This window comes from Oncorhynchus mykiss, chromosome 3, assembly GCF_013265735.2.
Source record: "Oncorhynchus mykiss isolate Arlee chromosome 3, USDA_OmykA_1.1, whole genome shotgun sequence".
Taxonomy (NCBI): domain Eukaryota; kingdom Metazoa; phylum Chordata; class Actinopteri; order Salmoniformes; family Salmonidae; genus Oncorhynchus; species Oncorhynchus mykiss.
Genome location: NC_048567.1, coordinates 43,457,628 through 43,476,740, shown reverse-complemented (window position 1 = coordinate 43,476,740; position 19,113 = coordinate 43,457,628). Strand labels below are relative to the sequence as shown.

The following is a 19,113-nucleotide window of genomic DNA, read 5'->3' as shown; positions in this document are numbered from 1 at the left end:
CTTAACTGACTTGCCTAGTTAAATAGAGGTTAAATAACTATACTGAGCACTTGTTGGCTGCTTTTCCTTCACTCTGGGGTCCAACTCATCACAAACCATCTCAATTGGGTTGAGGTCGAGTAATTGTGGAGGCCAGGTCATCTGATGCAGCACTCAATCACTCCCCTTCTTGGTCAAATAGTCCTTACACAGTCTGGAGGTGTGTTTGGGGTCATTGTCCTGTTGATAAACAAATTATAGTCCCACTAAGCGCAAACTAGATGGGTTGGTATTTCGCTGCAGAATACTGTGGTAGCCATGCTGATTAAGTGTGCCTTGATTAAAATAAAATAAATCACTGATAAATCAGTGTCACCAGCAAAGCACCCCCACACCATTACACCTCCTCCTCCACGCTTCATGGGGGGAACCACACATTTGGACTCATCAAACCAAAGGACAGATTTCCACCGGTCCATTGCTCATGTTTCTTGGCCCAAGGAAGTCTCTTCTTCTTATTGGTGTGCTTTAGTAGTGGTTTCTTTTCAGCAATTTGGCCATGAAGGCCTGATTCACGCAGTCTCCTCTGAACAGTTGATGTTGAGATGTGTCTGTTACTTGAACTCTGTGAAGTATTTATTTAGGCTGACATTTTTGAGGCTGGTAACTCTAATAAACTTATCCTCTGCAGCAGAGGCTGGTTGAGAGAATGCTACGCTTGTGCAAAGCTGTCATCAAGGCAAAGTGTGGCTACTTTGAAGAATCTCAAATATAAAATATATTTTGATTTGTTTAACACGTAAGATGTATCTCTGATCATGTATCTAAGTCTAAGCAGATGATGCATTGGTTGGGTTTAGCAAATGGCCTAGCTGGCATACCTTCACAGTCTATAATAAATGGTTAGTTGATGTTGGTTACTCATATTTTTAAATAACCTATCAAAGAAATTTGATTCTCTGGTTCTCTAAGCTCTACCAATATTTATCTGTCTTAAACAAAGAAAGATGAGCGGTGCTATAATTTAGTTGAATATTAGCCTTCAAAATGATCCACTGCTTGTTTTAGCATTTAGCTTAGCTGACTAACTGTAAAATGACATGTATGGATTAGCCTGCTTGTGCTATATTGGAACTATGGAGCATTGCTTTGCAATAGACTATCTGTGTTAGCATTTAGTTTTTCGTTGCATTGGCCTGCTAGTGCTATCTTGGTGCTAGCTGTCTGTGTTAGCATCTAGCTTGGCTACTAGCTTACCTTTACAGTGGAGGAGGATGTGCTGATTACTGGGGTTTATCTCAGCATTGAAGAACAGACAATGGGCCTTATTTAGCTCACACGTCAGACAGTGTCGAGGGAACAACCCCACAGTCTTCACACTGAAAGTAAGGGGAAGAGGGAAGATTAGGAGACCATTTTAACTTCCACTGCAAATCCTAAAGAGCAGGCCTATTGAGTATCTAGCACGAGTGGTGTTTGCAGTTTGCACATGATATTTACACTCCACAGAAATGAAGAGATGAGCAATGTTGAGGTTGGGAGTTAATTAGTTCACCTGAAAGCATTTGAAATGTTATTAAGCCGATTCGATCTCATCATAAGACCAGCTGGATTTGGATATGGTTGGTTGAAAAATGTAATTATTACTTCTCTAGACTTCAGATTCTTTAAAAGAACAAGGTAACTGTAAATGAGGGATACAAATTATATTGAAAGCAGGTGCTTCCACATAGGTCTGGTTCCTGAGTTTAATAAGCAATTATCGTCCCATCATGCTTAGGTTCATTGTTTTGGATACCATTTCTATGCCCCAATAGGATGGCAATGCCCCCATCCACAGGGCAAGAGTGGTCACAGAATGGTTTGATGAACATGAAAATGATGCAAACCATATGCCATGGCCATTGCTGTCACCAGATCTCAACCCAATTGAACACTTCTGGGAGATTCTGGAGCTGCGCCTGAGACAGCGATTTCTACCATCATCAACAAAACACCAAATTATGGAATTCCTCATGAAAGAATGGTATCTCATCGCTCCAATAGAGTTCCAGACACACAATCTTTGCAAGGCGCATTGAAGCTGTTCTGGCTCGTGGTGACCCAACGCCCTTTTAAGACAATTCATGTTGGTGTTTTCTTTACTTTGGCAGTTACCTGTATTATTTGGTGTACACAATCTTACATCAAGAGCGTCTCTATATTTCTGTCTGCACAAAACTTCAGCTGTTTACCGTTGTTATGACATGTTCTTCGCAAGAGGGAAATGATAGGCGATAAGACGGACTGTAAAGCAAAGGGGAGCTGTCAAAAACAAGATTCATGACAGGTTGCTAAATGTGTCACCTGTAAAGCTGTCTTCTCCGTGGTGAGCCTTCAGTGCTGAGGAAATAACTGTATGCAGGAAACAAACAAGTTAATTGGGTTTCAAAGAAAATCGGTGGCCTTTGTTAACACGGTTATGCCACAAATACTGTACATGCTCAAGCAGCATTTGTCCTTGTACTTCATAAGCAATGTACATGACATTCAGTCTTGAGGCATTAGGCATGGTGTTTATTGGTGTCAAGTTGAGAATAATAAAATCTGCCTATTTAGCAAAAATATCATGCTAATCCAGTTACTACACAGTTTATTACTCAAGGTTATGTGTTTTACGACAAGTAAATTCTTAAACCTCCTTTTCCCACCATGCACTATGGTGTGTTGTCTGTGATTGGTAGTTACATTGGTCTGAGAATTAGATTCAGAATGTACCTGACACCTTACAAGAGTCATGACACAAAGCCCCTCATAACATACAACCAAGTTCATTGTGATAACAATTACATTTTCTGTTTGTGCTGTCGCCAACTCCTCTACAACATTCATTCATCATTCCATACATGCACATAAACTCAGCAGCAACGAAAAAGTCCCTTTTTCAGGACCCTGTCTTTCAAAGATAATTCGTAAGGGTTTAAACACTGTTTTCCATGCTTGTTCAATGAACCATAAACAACTAATGAACATGCACCTGTGCAACGGTCGGTAAGACACTAAAAGCTTACAGACGGTAGGCAATTAAGGTCACAGTTATGAAAATGTAGGACACTACTGACTCTGAAAAACACAAAAAAACACCAAAAGAAAGATGCCCAGGGTCCAAGGAGGCATGAGGACTGCAGATGTGGCCAGGGCAATAAATTGCAATGTCCGTACTGTGAGACGCCTGAGACAGGGCGGACAGCTGATCGTCCTCACAGAGGCAGACCACGTGTAACAACACCTGCACAGGATCAGTACATCCGAACATCACACCTGCGGGACAGGTACAGGATGGCAACAACAATTGCCCGAGTTACACCAGGAACCAACAATCCCTCCATCAGTGCTCAGACAGTCCGCAATAGACCGAGAAAGGCTGGACTGAGGGTTTGTAGGCCTGTTGTAAGGCAGGTCCTCACCAGACATCACCGACAACAACGTCGCCTACGGGCACAAACCCACCATCGCTGGACCAGACAGGACTGGCAAGAAGTGCTCTTCACTGACGAGTCGCGGTTTTGTCTCACCAGGGGTGATGGTCGGATTCGCGTATATCTTCGAAGGAATGGGCGTTACACTGAGGCCTGTACTCTGGAGCGGGATCAATTTGGAGGTGGAGGATCCGTCATGTTCTCAGGCAGTGTGTCACAGCATCATCGGACTGAGCTTGTTGTCATTGCAGCCAATCTCAACACTGTGCGTTACAGGGAAGACATCCTCCTCCCTCATGTGGTGCTCATCCTGACTTGACCCTCCAGTTTGACAATGCCACTTGCCATACTGCTCGTTCTGTGCGTGATTTCCTGCAAGACAGGAATGTCAGTGTTCTGCCATGGCCAGCGAAGAGCCCGATCTCAATCCCATTAAGCACGTCTGGGACATGTTGAATCGGAGGGTGAGGATTAGGGCCATTCCCCACATAAATGTCCAGTAACTTGCAGGTGGAAGAGAGGGGTAACATCTCACAGCAAGAACAGGCACATCTTTTGCAGTCCATGAGGAGGAGATGCACTGCAGTACTTAACACAGCTGGTGGCCACACCAGATACTGACTGTTACTTTTGATTTTGACCCCCCTTTGTTCAGGGACACATTATTCAATTTCTGTGAGTCACATATCTGTGTAACTTGTTCAGTTTATGTCTCAGTTGTTGAATCTTTTTAGGATCATACAAATATTTACACATGTTAAGTTTGCTAAAAAAAATAAACGCAGTTGACAGTGAGAGGAAGTTTATTTTTTTTGCTGAGTTTTTATGATCTGTCGACCAGACTAGATGCTGCCTATGTATGAGATGCCTTTGTGTCAAGAATTGATGTAGGATTAATGTAATTTAAGGTTAAATATCCGGCGTTATCACATATGGGATTCATATCAACATGAGTCCGTTTCCAGATGCCCAACTATCTATCACCTAGCCATACAACACTGTTATATGTGTATACACTGCTTGATCAACTAACATTTTTGAAAAAAAAGCTGCGTGACTTGGAGGTAATTTGTTGTTTAGTACGGTACCCTGCGTCACTGCTTCATTGCACCAGACCAGCGCAAGGGGGAGTTAGAGCACAGACTATGCTTTTGGGTCCCCAGGCACTAATGTGTCTCTCGCTGACAACGAATGGGCGACATAAACATAATAGAAAATCATAATTGTGCACGACTTCAACATTACATTTCAATGAACTGAATGATGAGGTTGAAGAAGGTGATTGAATTTAGAACAATAGTGTAAGAATTGCTATTTCTCTGTCCTGCACACCTTGAAAAATATACTTATTTTTTTGTTTCTACTCGTCAGTAATAAATACTAGAACTGTTGTTACACTAAGTTTTTTATTCTAAAAGAAATGAAAATGTTCTATTATATTCCATGATATTCTTAAGATATACAGTTGAAGTCAGAAGTTTACATACACTTAGGTTGGAGTCATTAAAACTCGTTTTTCAACCACTCCACAAATTTCTTGTTATCAAACTAAAGTTTTGGCAAGTCAGTTAGGACATCTACTTTGTGCATGACACAAGTAATTTTTCAGACAAATGTTTACAGGCAGATTATTTCACATATAATTCAATGTATCACAATTTTAGTGGGTCAGAAGTTCACTTACACTAAGTTGACTGTGCCTTTAAACAGCTTGGAAAATTCCAGAAAATTATGTCATGGCTTTAGAAGCTTCTGATAGGCTAATTGACATCATTTGAGTCAATTGGAGTTGTACCTGTGGATGTATTTCAAGACCCCCCTTCAAACTCAGTGCCTCTTTGCTTGACATCATGGGAAAATCAAAAGAAATCAGCCAGACCTCCACAAGTCTGGTTCATCCTTGGAAGCAATTTAAAAATGCCTGAACGTACCATGGTCATCTGTACAAACAATAGTATGCAAGTATAAACACTATGGGACCACGAGTCCTATATTGACATAACCTGAAAGGTCGCTCAGCAAGGAAGAAGCCACTGCTCCAAAACGGCCATAAAAAAGTCAGACTAACGGTTTGCAACTGCACATGGGGACAAAGATCATACTTTTTGGAGAAATGTCCTCTTGTCTGATGAAACAAAAATAGAACAGTTTGGCCATAATGACCTTTGTTATGTTTGAAGGAAAAATGGGGAGGCTTGCAAGCCGAAGAACACCATCCCAACCGTGAAGCACCGGGGTGGCAGCATCATGTTGTGGGGGTGCTTTGCTGCAGGAGAGACTGGTGCACTTCACAAAATAGGTGTCATCATGAAGAATGAAAATGATGTGGATATATTGAAGCAACATCTCAAGACATCAGTCAGGAAGTTAAAGCTTGGTTGCAAATTGGTCTTCCAAATGGACAATGACCCCAAGCATACTTCCAAAGTTGTGGCAAAATGGCTTAAGGACAACAAAGTCATGGTATTGGAGTGGCCATCACAAAGCCCTGACCTCAATCCTACAGAAAATGTGTGGGCAGACCTGATAAAGTGTGTGCGAGCAAGGTGGCCTACAAACCTGACTCAGTTACACCAGCTCTGTCAGGAGGAATAGGCCAAAATTCACCCAACTTATTGTGGGAAGCTTGTGGAAGGCTACCTGAAATGTTTGACCCAAGTTAAACAATTTAACGGCAATGCTACCAAATTCTAATTGAGTGTATGTAAACTTCTGACCCACTGGGAATGTGATGAAATAATTAAAAGCTTAAATAAATAATTCTCTCTATTATTATTCTGACATTTCACATTCTTAAAATAAAGTGGTGATCCTAACTGACCTAAGACAGCAAATTTTTACTTGCATTAAATGTCAGGAATTGTGAAAAACTGTATGCATGTAAACTTCCGACTTCAACTGTATGTGTTGACTGAATATAAGCAAGTGACGTCTGTTAAATAATCAAGTTGATGGCGCAGTCATATAGCCTCGTCACCTACATAAAGCTGAGTGACTCACTCATTCATGGCTTTGGATCAAAATAAATAAGTACCAACCTTCTTTCTGATAGACTTTAATAAATAAATGTTTTGGATATCCTGACCTGGACATCATGTTTTATAATAGCCCATTATGGGCTATTAGCAGGACAATAGACTCTTGCCAACACTATCTTGATACTTTGTGCAAGGCATTTGCAACCCAAAAAAAGCATTAAAGACAAAGTTAAGTACTTGAGGTCACCTAGAAAGTCTGGACGTGGCCTGCTTTCCCTTATGTCAGGAATTAGAAACGTTACCATGTTTACCACAGTATATACTGTAGGCTGTGTTTACTTGTCAGACGGCACAATAGCCTAATAAACAAATAGTAGCCTAATAGAAAAGCCCATCCAACTTCTTCAAAATCATATTGTTATTTGTTTTATTTATTATGCTCCTTTGCACCCCAGTACCGCTACTTGCACACACTTCTGCACATCTATCACCCCAGTGTTAAATGTGCCATACTGTAATAATTTCGCCACTATGGCCTATTTATTGCCTGACCCCCTTATCCTACCTCATTTGCACACACTGTATATAGACTTTCTCTATTGTATTACCGACTGTATGTTTGTTTATTCTATGTGTAACTCTGTGTTGTTGTTTGTTTCACACTGCTTTGCTTTATCTTGGCCAGGTCGCAGTTGTAAATGAGAACTTGTTCTCAACTAGCCTACCTGGTTAAATAAAGGGAGAGCGCCATATTCAATTACAGAAATACTCATTATAGCCCAGCATACAAATCATTACAAACAGTAACCAGCCAAGTAGAAGAGTTACACAAGTCAGAAATAGAGATAAACTTAATCACTTGCCTTTGATGATCTTCATATGGTTGCACTCAGAAGACATTCATTTATTCAATAAATATTCCTTTTGTTCGATAAAGTATCTTTTTATCCAAAGACTTCAGTTTTGTTTGTGCGTTTTCTTCAGTAATCCACAGGCTCAAACGCAGTCACAACAGGCAGACAAAAAAATCCAAATAGTATCCGTAAAGTTCGTAGAAACATTTCAAACGATGTTCATAATCAATCCTCAGGTTGTTTTTAGCCTAAATAATCGATAATATTTCAACCGGACAATAACGTCGTCAATATAAAAGGTAACCAAGAAAGGCACTCGCTCTGTGACACGGCAGGGTCCACTCATTCAAGCCTGAAACAATTTGAAGCCTGAAACAATTTCTAAAGACTGTTGACATCTAGTGGAAGGCATAGAAACTGCAATTTGAGTCCTAAGTCAATGGCATTGAATAGAAAACTGCAAAAACAAATAATCCTACTTTTCTCAGGTTTTCGGCTGCCATATGCATATACTATCTTCTGGGCCTAAGTAGATAACAGTTTAATTTGGGCACGCTTTTCATCCAAAATTCCAAATGCTGCCCCCTACCCCAGAGAAGTTAAAGTGCATGTGGGTGACCTCATGCAACCGCAACATGTTGGATGAAACATATACTGTACTGTGCTGTATTTCTTTATCAGCATCTTTATGCTTTCGTTAATAATAATAATGATAGAAAGCCTTTCCAAATGCAGATGTTTATTTCGATATGGATCCATAACGAACTACTATGGGAATAAGTATCACTAAATGGCAGAAATATTGGAACAAAGTAGGCTAAGGAAGGTAAACAAATTGTTGCTTAGTTGAAAATACTCTTTCAAAATGAATGGAAGAAACAGCATTCAAAGGTCAAGACAGCACTGCTCTGAGACATGCATGGGGACTGGTCATGATAAATCAACAAGATTTTTATTTTCACTGAATCTCTGTTTGGGTATTGGTTAGACTACAATTATGGTGTGGTAATGTTAGGATTATTTTGCTCTTACTGTAGTACTGTAGACTACTCCCGACTGGTCATGTTGTACTGCGCAATTATGGGCTAATAGCAGGACAAAAGACTCTTGCCAAAATGGAGGGTAGGGGGAGAATCGTTTCGTCAAATGTATTTCTTAGTTAGATTGGTTGCAATTTCCGTTTTATCCACCAGAAAAGACAGAACAAATAATACAAATATTATTGTAGTTAAACACAAATATACTAATTGAGAACTTTATCAATTGGAACCTTTAACCTCTTGAAGCTAGGGGGCACTATTTTTATTTTTTGAAAAATAACGTTCCCAAAGTAAACGGCCTATTTCTCAGGACCAGATGCTAGAATATGCATATAATTGACAGCTTAGGATAGAAAACACTCTAAAGTTTCCAAAACTGTAAAAATATTGTTTGTGAGTATAACAGAACATTTTTATCAGGAAGTGACTCATATTTTGAAACTGTTGTGTTCCTATGCATCCCTATTGGCCATTGAAAGGGATATCAACCAGATTCCTTTTTCTACGTGTTCCCTAAGGTGTCTACAGCCTTCAGACGTAGTATCACGCCTTTATGTTGAAGAATGTGCGTAAAGGACCACATTGCGTAAGTGGCCAGCTGAGGGCTCTCAGAGTGATTCTTGCGTAAAAGACAGAGGCAGTCATTTTTCCTCTCGGTCCTACTGAAAAGCCCTTTGTCCCGGTTGATATATTATCGAATAGATATTTAAAAAACACCTTGAGGATTGACAAACAAACGGAGGTATTTTAGGTATAAAAATAATCTTTATGGAACAAAAGGAACATTTGCTGTCTAACTGGGAGTCTCGTCAGTGAAAACATCCGAAGATCATCAAAGGTAAACAAATAATTTGATTGTTTTTCTGATTTTCGTGACCAAGCTTCCTGCTGCTAGCTGGACATAATGCTATGCTAGGCTATCGATAAACTTACACAAACGTTTGTCTTGCTTTGGCTGTAAAGCATCATTTCAAAATCTGAGACGACAGGGTGATTAATTAACAAAAGGCTAAGCTGTGTTTCGCTATATTTCACTTGTGATTTCATTAATATTAATATTTTCTAGTAAGATTATTTGGCCGTTGCGAGGTTTTAACACGTGAAAGAGGGAAAAGGTATTATTATTATCATTATTAACCATGTTTTTCACAAGCATAGCAGGCTGTGAATTCTGCAAACAACGTTTCTAGGATTGGCTATTAGCAGGACAATATGGCAGCAGGTAGACTAGTGGTTAGAGCGTTGGACTAGAACTATTAACCGGAAGGTTGCAAGATCATATCCCTGAGCTGACAAGGTAAACATCTGTCATTCTACCCCTACACAAGGCAGTTAACCCACTATTCTTAGGCCATCATAGAAAATAAGAATTTGTTCTTAACTTACTTTTCTAGTTAAATAAAGGTCTTAGTGCAAGAGACATCACTACAGTCCCTGGTTCTAATCCAGGCTGTATCACATCTGACAGTGATTGGGAGTCCAATATAGTGGTTCAGAATTGGCCCAGTGCCGTCTGGGTTTGGCCGGCTGGCATGTCCTTGTCCATAAAATAGCCACGCTGGGCTTGTGGTTTCTCTCCCTCTAAGAACAGAAATAGATATTTTGGCCTTTATGAATATTATTTTGGCCTTTGTTCAAATTATAATCACTCACTTTTTGAAAACTAAATCATCTCCAAAATATTGTTATTTTTTAAACAAAGTGACTATTATTAATTGATTTACAATTATATAAAAGCCCCTTAGATGTTCTTACAGATCATATTTGCCCTAACGGAATACGCCCCTTAGATATTAATTTAGAATCCTCCAATCCTCTAAATCTAATCATTGGCGGAGAGTCACGTCATTTATTTTTTATATATACTGTAGGCCTACTGCAGGCGACATGAGTCTCACTAGTGTTGAGTAATGTGCTGTTAAAAGTGGTGTAGGTCTTATTTTAAAAGCATATTGAAATTAGGATTTAGCCTACCCGCGTGTGGTCAACTATTTCAGCACCGTTTTGCACTGATCTGAGACAAGCATGGGGACTTGTCTTGATGAATCAATGAGATTTTTATTTTCCCTGAATCTCTGTTTGTGTATTGGTTAGACTACAATTAGGGAGTGGAAATGTCAGGATTATTTTGCTCTTACTGTAGTACTGTAGCCTACTCCCAACCGGTCCTGTTGTACAGCGCCAGTATTGGTTAATAGCAGGACAATAGATACTTTGTGCAAGGCAATGGATTAGAAACATTGCAGATGGGGCCTCCCGAGTGGCGCAGGGGTCTATGACACTGCATCACAGTGCAAACTGTGTTGCTACAGATGCTGGTTCCATACCCGTGCCGGCCGCAACTGGGAGACCCATGAGGCGACGTTGGGCTTTTTGTTTCTCTCCCTCTAAAAACAGAAATAAATCATTCTGAATAACAAACTGGCTTTATTTACACATGAGTAAGAATGTCTCACGCCATGTTCAAGAATCGCTCTCGCTCACTTTAGGTTATTTGAAAATGAAATAATCTCCAAAATATCGTTATTTTTTTAAACAAAGCGGTTATTATTAATATCAACATTTCTGTTTGGGTGTTGGTAAGACTACAATTAGGATGTGAAAATGTTATGCTCTTAGTACTGTAGCCTACTCCCAACCGTAACGTTGTACAGCGCCATATTTTCCGTTCCAAACTAATGTAAACCTTGAGGGTTTAGTTTTTCTTGGAATAGAATCACCATTATATGAATCAAATTATTAAGCTACATTTCTTAAAATCAATCCCATATACTATGTTCTTACAAAAAAGTTTTTAAATTCACTCATAGAGCCAATATGGAAGGCTATCAAATGCTTCTCAAAGATGCGTGGTCAAACTAGCACTAACTAGCATTAATGGTAATAATGGCTGAGAATTAAATAATGTTTCATAGAATTATTCTGCAGCCCGCAAGGTGTGCTGCAGTATGACACAACTTTTAAAGGAAGAACCACTGTATGCACAATACCTGAATCCTCATTATTCATATATTATGCAGAGCCCAGAAGAGACACTCACATGTTGTCGTTGCTCTCATCATAGGCCAGGATCTTAGTTACTTCCCAGTTCCCTGATGTAAGATGGCGGACTTCATTTTGATCTGCTCTGAACTGGAGGGAGGAAGGGGAACAGACAAAGGAAATAAACAATTAGAAGAGTCTTACACAGTACATACAGTGCCTTGCGAAAGTATTCGGCCCCCTTGAACTTTGCGACCTTTTGCCACATTTCAGGCTTCAAACATAAAGATATAAAACTGTATTTTTTTGTGAAGAATCAACAACAAGTGGGACACAATCATGAAGTGGAACGACATTTATTGGATATTTCAAACTTTTTTAACAAATCATAAACTGAAAAATTGGGCGTGCAAAATTATTCAGCCCCTTAAGTTAATACTTTGTAGCGCCACCTTTTGCTGCGATTACAGCTGTAAGTCGCTTGGGGTATGTCTCTATCAGTTTTGCACATCGAGAGACTGACATTTTTTCCCATTCCTCCTTGCAAAACAGCTCGAGCTCAGTGAGGTTTGATGGAGAGCATTTGTGAACAGCAGTTTTCAGTTCTTTCCACAGATTCTTGATTCGATTCAGGTCTGGACTTTGACTTGGCCATTCTAACACCTGGATATGTTTATTTTTGAACCACTCCATTGTAGATTTTGCTTTATGTTTTGGATCATTGTCTTGTTGGAAGACAAATCTCCGTCCCAGTCTCAGGTCTTTTGCAGACTCCATCAGGTTTTCTTCCAGAATGGTCCTGTATTTGGCTCCATCCATCTTCCCATCAATTTTAACCATCTTCCATGTCCCTGCTGAAGAAAAGCAGGCCCAAACCATGATGCTGCCGCCACCATGTTTGACAGTGGGTATGGTGTGTTCAGGGTGATGAGCTGTGTTGCTTTTACGCCAAACATAACGTCTTGCATTGTTGCCAAAAAGTTCAATTTTGGTTTCATCTGACCAGAGCACCTTCTTCCACATGTTTGGTGTGTCTCCCAGGTGTCTTGTGGCAAACTTTAAATGACACTTTTTATGGATATCTTTAAGAAATGGCTTTCCTCTTGCCACTCTTCCATAAAGACCAGATTTGTGCAATATACGACTGATTGTTGTCCTATGGACAGAGTCTCGCACCTCAGCTGTAGATCTCTGCAGTTCATCCAGAGTGATCATGGGCCTCTTGGCTGCATCTCTGATCAGTCTTCTCCTTGTATGAGCTGAAAGTTTAGAGGGACGGCCAGGTCTTGGTAGATTTGCAGTGGTCTGATACTCCTTCCATTTCAATATTATCGCTTGCACAGTGCTCCTTGGGATGTTTAAAGCTTGGGAAATCTTTTTGTATCCAAATCCGGCTTTAAACTTCTTCACAACAGTATCTCGGACGTGCCTGGTGTGTTCCTTGTTCTTCATGATGCTCTCTGCGCTTTTAACGGACCTCTGAGACTATCACAGTGCAGGTGCATTGATACGGAGACTTGATTACACACAGGTGGATTGTATTTATCATCATTAGTCATTTAGGTCAACATTGGATCATTCAGAGATCCTCACTGAACTTCTGGAGAGAGTTACAGCTGCACTGAAAGTAAAGGGGCTGAATAATTTTGCACGCCCAATTTTTCAGTTTTTGATTTGTTAAAAAAGTTTGAAATATCCAATAAATGTCGTTCCACTTCATGATTGTGTCCCACTTGTTGTTGATTCTTCACAAAAAAATACAGTTTTATATCTTTATGTTTGAAGCCTGAAATGTGGCAAAAGGTCGCAAAGTTCAAGGGGGCCGAATACTTTCGCAAGGCACTGTATCTATAAAAACGACTTATTCATCATCATCAGCATGACCCTCACTTCTTGTTCTGTAACCACAGAGATATTACCCTCACCACGGTGGAAACTATAGAAACAGAACACTTTGAGTGGTAACCACGGTGACATGAGTGACCCCCATCGGTTCAGTAACCATGGCGACTTGATCCTATACCTGTGTGGTGAACATGGCGATGTGATGGAACTCTCCGCGCCCGCCTTGCTTGACGGGCACTGTCAGGAAGAATCTGCTGCCGTCCCTGGAGAACACTGGTTCCTGGTTCTGCAGAAACAAACACAGCAAACATTTTACTTTTGAGTGTTATGACCATTATATGGACCACAGAGATTGTGTATAATAGACTAGTAATATTCATGTCTTGGCATTTTAGGCCAATCATTAACAATGTGCACAATAAAGATCTATTGAATTAAATGGAATGGAACTTTGATTTGATATGTTTGACCATGACTGACTTTACAGGAGTTAAGATATTTTACCTGCTTGGAAAGCCAGAGCTCTGAGGTCTCCTCATGCCTCTGAAATAGAAAGACCAAAATGTTAACAGTTAATAGTATGTCCCGTTTTAACCAATTAACCATTCCACAAGACAGCCCAAACTCCTTCAAAATCATCCAATTCCCTTTCTTCCCCAATACATTAAAATGTCGGAATATGTGCTCTTTCATTTAAACACATTGCAGACAAGGACAAAAGCCCTGGCAGAGAAGATGAGTCCGGGCCCAGGGAAAGCAGCTTCTTGGCTGGAGAGCCTGTTTGGTTGTGCTCTAGCCATCTGTGGGGCCTGACCCTGGAACAGTCAAACTGAACAGTTTCCCACAGACTGCCACGCTTTCCCCACAGGGGACTGCTGCTCTGCCCTGTTCCAGACAAAGCTTATAATAACACTCTGCAATCAAAACAAATTGTGTGAAGGATAAATCTTTACTTTAGTGTTCATGAAAACAGTTCTATGAGATGATAAAAGCTTCCCAGAAAAAAATTACAGAATAATTCATGTGATTTATAGTGTGTTTATCTGATAAATGCCACGAGATAATCTTCTTCTTCAAAATGGTGCGTAAACAGAACGTGCATACACCCCTTTACAAGAACCCTTTAGCATGCATAGTAAAAAGCACACCAAACAACACAACAGGTGCTAAGCCCATATGTAAACTGTTTCAGATGCCCATACTTTCAGATGAGGCATTCGAGTAAACAATCTCTTTCCCTTTGGTACAGTAGCATAGCAATAACAGTCAGTGCATTGTCTGCTCTCTCCTCCCACTGCCAATATAACATAATGTCCCACCACTGGGAGTGTGCCACCCCCCCCCCCCCCCCCCCCCCCCCCACCCCCCCCCCCCCCACCCCACTCCATACACAGAATGCCATTATTCTCACCTTAACACAGGCCCCTGTGGTGGTGTCACACACGGTCAGGATTGACACATTCTGGGCACGGCTCATCCACCTGACCGTTGTCTTGGTTTTACTGATCCACTTGACCATGGCTACATAGTGCTCCCTACGAGAGAGCACAACCAGTTATTATTGATTGAAAATAACCTTGTCTCTCCAAAAATAAAACTTTCCAAGATTTGTCTTCATTATTGTTTTCATGATCATTATGTATCACACCTTATTTTGAGGCTGTCTGGTGGTGTAAGCTCCTGAGTATGGGTCGGCCCGTACAAATTCACCACGTATAACTTCACTGTGGGGTTTGGTTGGCCTGCCTGAAAACAGAGTAAGTATTTTAGATACTGTAGCACCACTACATATGATAAATCAAAGATGAATCATAGAGAAAAAAAACACACATTACAATCACCATATCAACTAAGCTAAACATTGTAATTATGAAGAGCAATATTATACAGTGTATGTACCTACATAATAACCCACCTCCAAAACATCCCCAAACAATGGATGATAATAATAATCAAGAATTATTTAACACATGCCCTGACAATATATGAATAATAGCTACAGTATGTCATTACACAATACAAAACAATTTTGAATGGTGATACAAATGTTGGTAACGCTTTACATAAAGTTGCCCCTATTACTTTTTAACTACACCGTAAAAACTGTAGTAATAGGTGTTACTATGTAATTACATGGTAAGAAGGTTGTAGCGCTAGCAGTTATTGCACAATTTGAAATGTGTATTTACATATCCACTTGCTGACGGTTACTCCGCATGAGTTTACTGATGTTACACATTTTCTTGTTCCACAATGCAACTAATGTTTTGTAATTACAAGTTTGAAAGTTACCTGTGAATTACCATGTTAATAACGCGAACCAAAATCTGACTTTGTTACAAGGTGCCACTGCCATCGAATACACATGCAATACCAGGGTTGATAAATAGGCTAGGGTCTGTTTGCAACAATTGTCATTAACTACCGGTCAGTTTCCATGAGTTTATTTATATGTTATGACCTGGCTCAAAGGCTGTCCCGAATCAAATGTAATGTAATAACAATGTGTTCACGCAACTTTATGTAAAGTGAAACCCAGTAGGGTATAACCTTTATTACCATGTAGTTAGAATATAACTTTTGCAGACAGAAAATAGAGGAGACTGGAGAACATTAGGCATAACCCTTTTAGTTACATTCTACTTAAAATGTATAAACCATTAACAGCCAACTCTGTAATTACAATGTTGTTACAAGAGATATACATGTATTTACAATGTACTTACCCAGGAGTAAGCATCATGTAAAGTGAAGTGAATTTTCTTATGACTTTTGTACAAATGTAAATGGATGTTTATACTTACAATGTTCAATGGATTTGCCAAAGATTCATATTCAAACCTTTCAAATTCAATTCTCCATTTCAGACTCAAAGCAATAACTATTTTAGTTAGTAAAAATAAGTAAGACAAGGTGGTAAAGCTAGTGAGCTAGCATTTCCCCCTTATTCGTTAATGTAGCTAGTGAGCAGCTAGCTAAGCACAGGCACAGTGTCAACACACGTTACAAAATCCTCATAAAACGTATGAAACATTTAGTTAACCAACAATGCAGAATTTTTTAAAATAAGAAAATATTAGTGAAAAAAATAAAGAAAAAATCAAATAACCTGAAGTAAGAAAAAAGTAACACAAGAAAATAACAAGAAGATAGCAATAACAAGGTTATCTTGTTACGGAGGTGGTCCCTGCACAGGAACAGCTCAGCGGAAATTTCAGAGCGCCACCTATAGTACTATAGTATAGTACTCAATAAATCTCAAACTTTCATAAAAATACACATGCAAGGTACTGAATTAAAGCTACACTCGTTGTGAATCTAGACACCAAGTCAGATTTGTAAAATGCTTTTCGGCGAAAGCATGAGAAGCTATTATCTGATAGCATGCACCCCCCCAAAATACCAGCACGACACGTAAACAACAGATTTTGCGGTAGCCGGCGCTACCCAAAACGCAGAAATAAAATATAAAACATTCATTACCTTGGACGAGATTCTTTGTTGGCACTCCTATATGTCCCATAAACATCACAATTGGGTCTTTTTCCCGATTAAATCCGTCATTGTATACCCAAAATGTCATTTGCTGAAGGCCAGTCTGATGCTGCAAAAAGCCCATTTACAAGACGCAACGTCACTTTTTAAAATTACAAAAGTCGCCTAGAAACTTTTACAAATCACTTCAAACGACTTTTCTAAACCAACTTTAGGTATTAATAAATGTTAATGATGTATCAAATTGATCACGGGGCGATCTGTATTCGATAGCAGCAAGTCTGGAAATCATCGTCCATTTTTTCAGTTTCACAACATACTGTGGTGCGCCTCAAGAAAGGAGGGGCCTATTCGTGTTGTAACCAAGGATAAATGAGTCAGCAATGGCGACATCGTGTGGAAGCTGTAGGCGTTTACAGGGGATCCTCATTTATTTTAGGTCGCCTTAAACAATACATTGAATGGCGGACAAATATTTTTTTTGTGTTTTTGGTAAACAGTTTTACTCCTAAACACGTTCTGTTATAGCCACAGACCCGATTTAACCAGTTTTAGAGACTTCAGAGTGTTTTCTATACACACATACTTATCATATGCATATACTATATTCCTGGCATGAGTAGCAGGACTTTGAAATGTTGCGCGATTTTTAACAAAAAGCTGCGAAAATTCGCATCATCCATAACAGGATGGGGGTACCTGTACCGAGTCAATGTGCGGGGGTACAGGTTAGTCGAAGTAATTGAGTAACGGATTACATCCAATATGTTACATGTAAGGGTTACAAAAAAACGGTAACTGTAATTGGTTACATTACCAGCAAAAATATTGTAATCAGATTACAGATACTTTTGAAAAACTAAGATGATTATTTCCAGGATTACTTTGTTTTCTCAATGACAATCAAATCAGCATTGAAAAAAGGCACAAGTTTAAGTTTGTTCCACCTGAGTGAGTCTGACCACAAGTCAGAGACCACCATGATGACACACCAAATGGGTTTGATAGATCGCGGGAAAAGAGCTACAGTCCAAGCTAGGTCTTCCAATGGTGCGACTGCTGTCGGCATCCAAAGATGATCCAATTTAAATAAACGCTTGGAGGTAAGGATGACAACAGTGGAGTCGTCTACGGCGATACAGTTATCACTTATTATTGATATCTACATGTACATAGGACATTGATGTGAATCACAATGCTGCTCTCTCATTTAGCTATTTGCGCTTTACGGATTGTGGGTGTTGTGGATGGCTGTTCACAAATCTAAATGTGTATTTGAACCAAAGAATGGTTGAAATCAAGAAATTTAAGCTGCCTATCAATCATTGTTTTGAAACCAGTGGACAGCCAGTGAAAAATGCGCTCTTGCAACAGCTGCATAGTGAGGATCCCAGCCTATGGAATAAAAGTGGGGCTTTTATTGCTCAATCTAATTCATGCTGATAAAAAAATAAATAATAATAGGCCTAATGGACACATGCTCAAACTTGCACACTTTTGATAGACTAAAGGGACAATCTGTAGTTGCTACAACCATTTTTGGACTTAATGTTGATATCATGTATAGTCAGTCCTTGCATCTATAGCTCTGTCTATTAATCTGAGAGTGGTTACATTTCTCCAGGCCCATCCCTTATATTTTTACCAAAATAGAAGCTGGGCAGCCGTTCTGTTATTGTTTCTTTGGGGGATTTGCCCTTTAAACAGCTGCATATTATCAAGATATCTGTAATGCTCGTCCTCTTCTTCTGACGAGGAGTAAGAGAGTTCAGACCAATTTGCAGCGTGGTAAGTGTCCATTTTAATATGTAAAACTGAACACTACAAAATAATAAAGTGAAACAAACGAAACAGTCCCGTATGGCACAAACACTAGCATAATCACCCACAACTCAAAAGTGAAACCAGGCTACCTAAGTATGGTTCTCAATCAGGGACAACGATTGACAGCTGCCTCTGATTGAGAACCATACCAGGCCAAACACAGAAATCCCAAATCATAGAAAAAGGAACATAGACAACCCACCTAACTCACGCCCTGACCATACTAAACAAAGACATAACAACAGAACTAAGGTCAGAACGTGACAATATCAAATTGTCACCAACAAAAACGTAAACAACAGGCCTATAGCAAATGCAGAATATGGCATTCATTCAGCGCTTTTTAGTAGTGCTCAAAGCATGCCATTCCATGAGCGCAGCATTTATTTTTCGAATCAATGAGCCCAATCAGTTCTCCATGACAACAAAATCATAAACAACCGAGTAGGGCTGGCTAATAAATCCTTAGTTTTGAAGTTATGCTCAGGTAAAACAATTTGGCTAATCTATACTGCCATATTTCCAAGTCCTATTCTTGAAGATCAAGGGAATGACTGGAATTCTGAAAGACTTTGGTTTATAATGTAACGATACAATTAAATTATATTATTGTATGTAGTAGAAAGCGATGGTTTAGAAGAAGTCTACATAACCTACC

The 19,113-nt window shown here is 39.6% G+C and overlaps 1 protein-coding gene across 2 annotated transcripts in view; it reads right to left on the bottom strand.

The window, feature by feature from the left end:
- Positions 1 to 19,113, bottom strand: part of LOC110519984 (inactive dipeptidyl peptidase 10) — a 344,103-nt gene that overhangs the window by 37,147 nt on the left and 287,843 nt on the right. For both annotated transcript variants that reach the window (XM_036974136.1, XM_036974137.1), the window contains exons 10-16: positions 14,785 to 14,882; positions 14,548 to 14,671; positions 13,641 to 13,679; positions 13,315 to 13,422; positions 11,350 to 11,441; positions 2,326 to 2,373; positions 1,237 to 1,358 (exon numbers count right to left, since the gene is read on the bottom strand). In XM_036974136.1, coding sequence (XP_036830031.1) covers positions 1,237 to 1,358; positions 2,326 to 2,373; positions 11,350 to 11,441; positions 13,315 to 13,422; positions 13,641 to 13,679; positions 14,548 to 14,671; positions 14,785 to 14,882 — 631 coding nt within the window. The remainder of the gene's footprint in view (positions 1 to 1,236; positions 1,359 to 2,325; positions 2,374 to 11,349; positions 11,442 to 13,314; positions 13,423 to 13,640; positions 13,680 to 14,547; positions 14,672 to 14,784; positions 14,883 to 19,113) is intronic.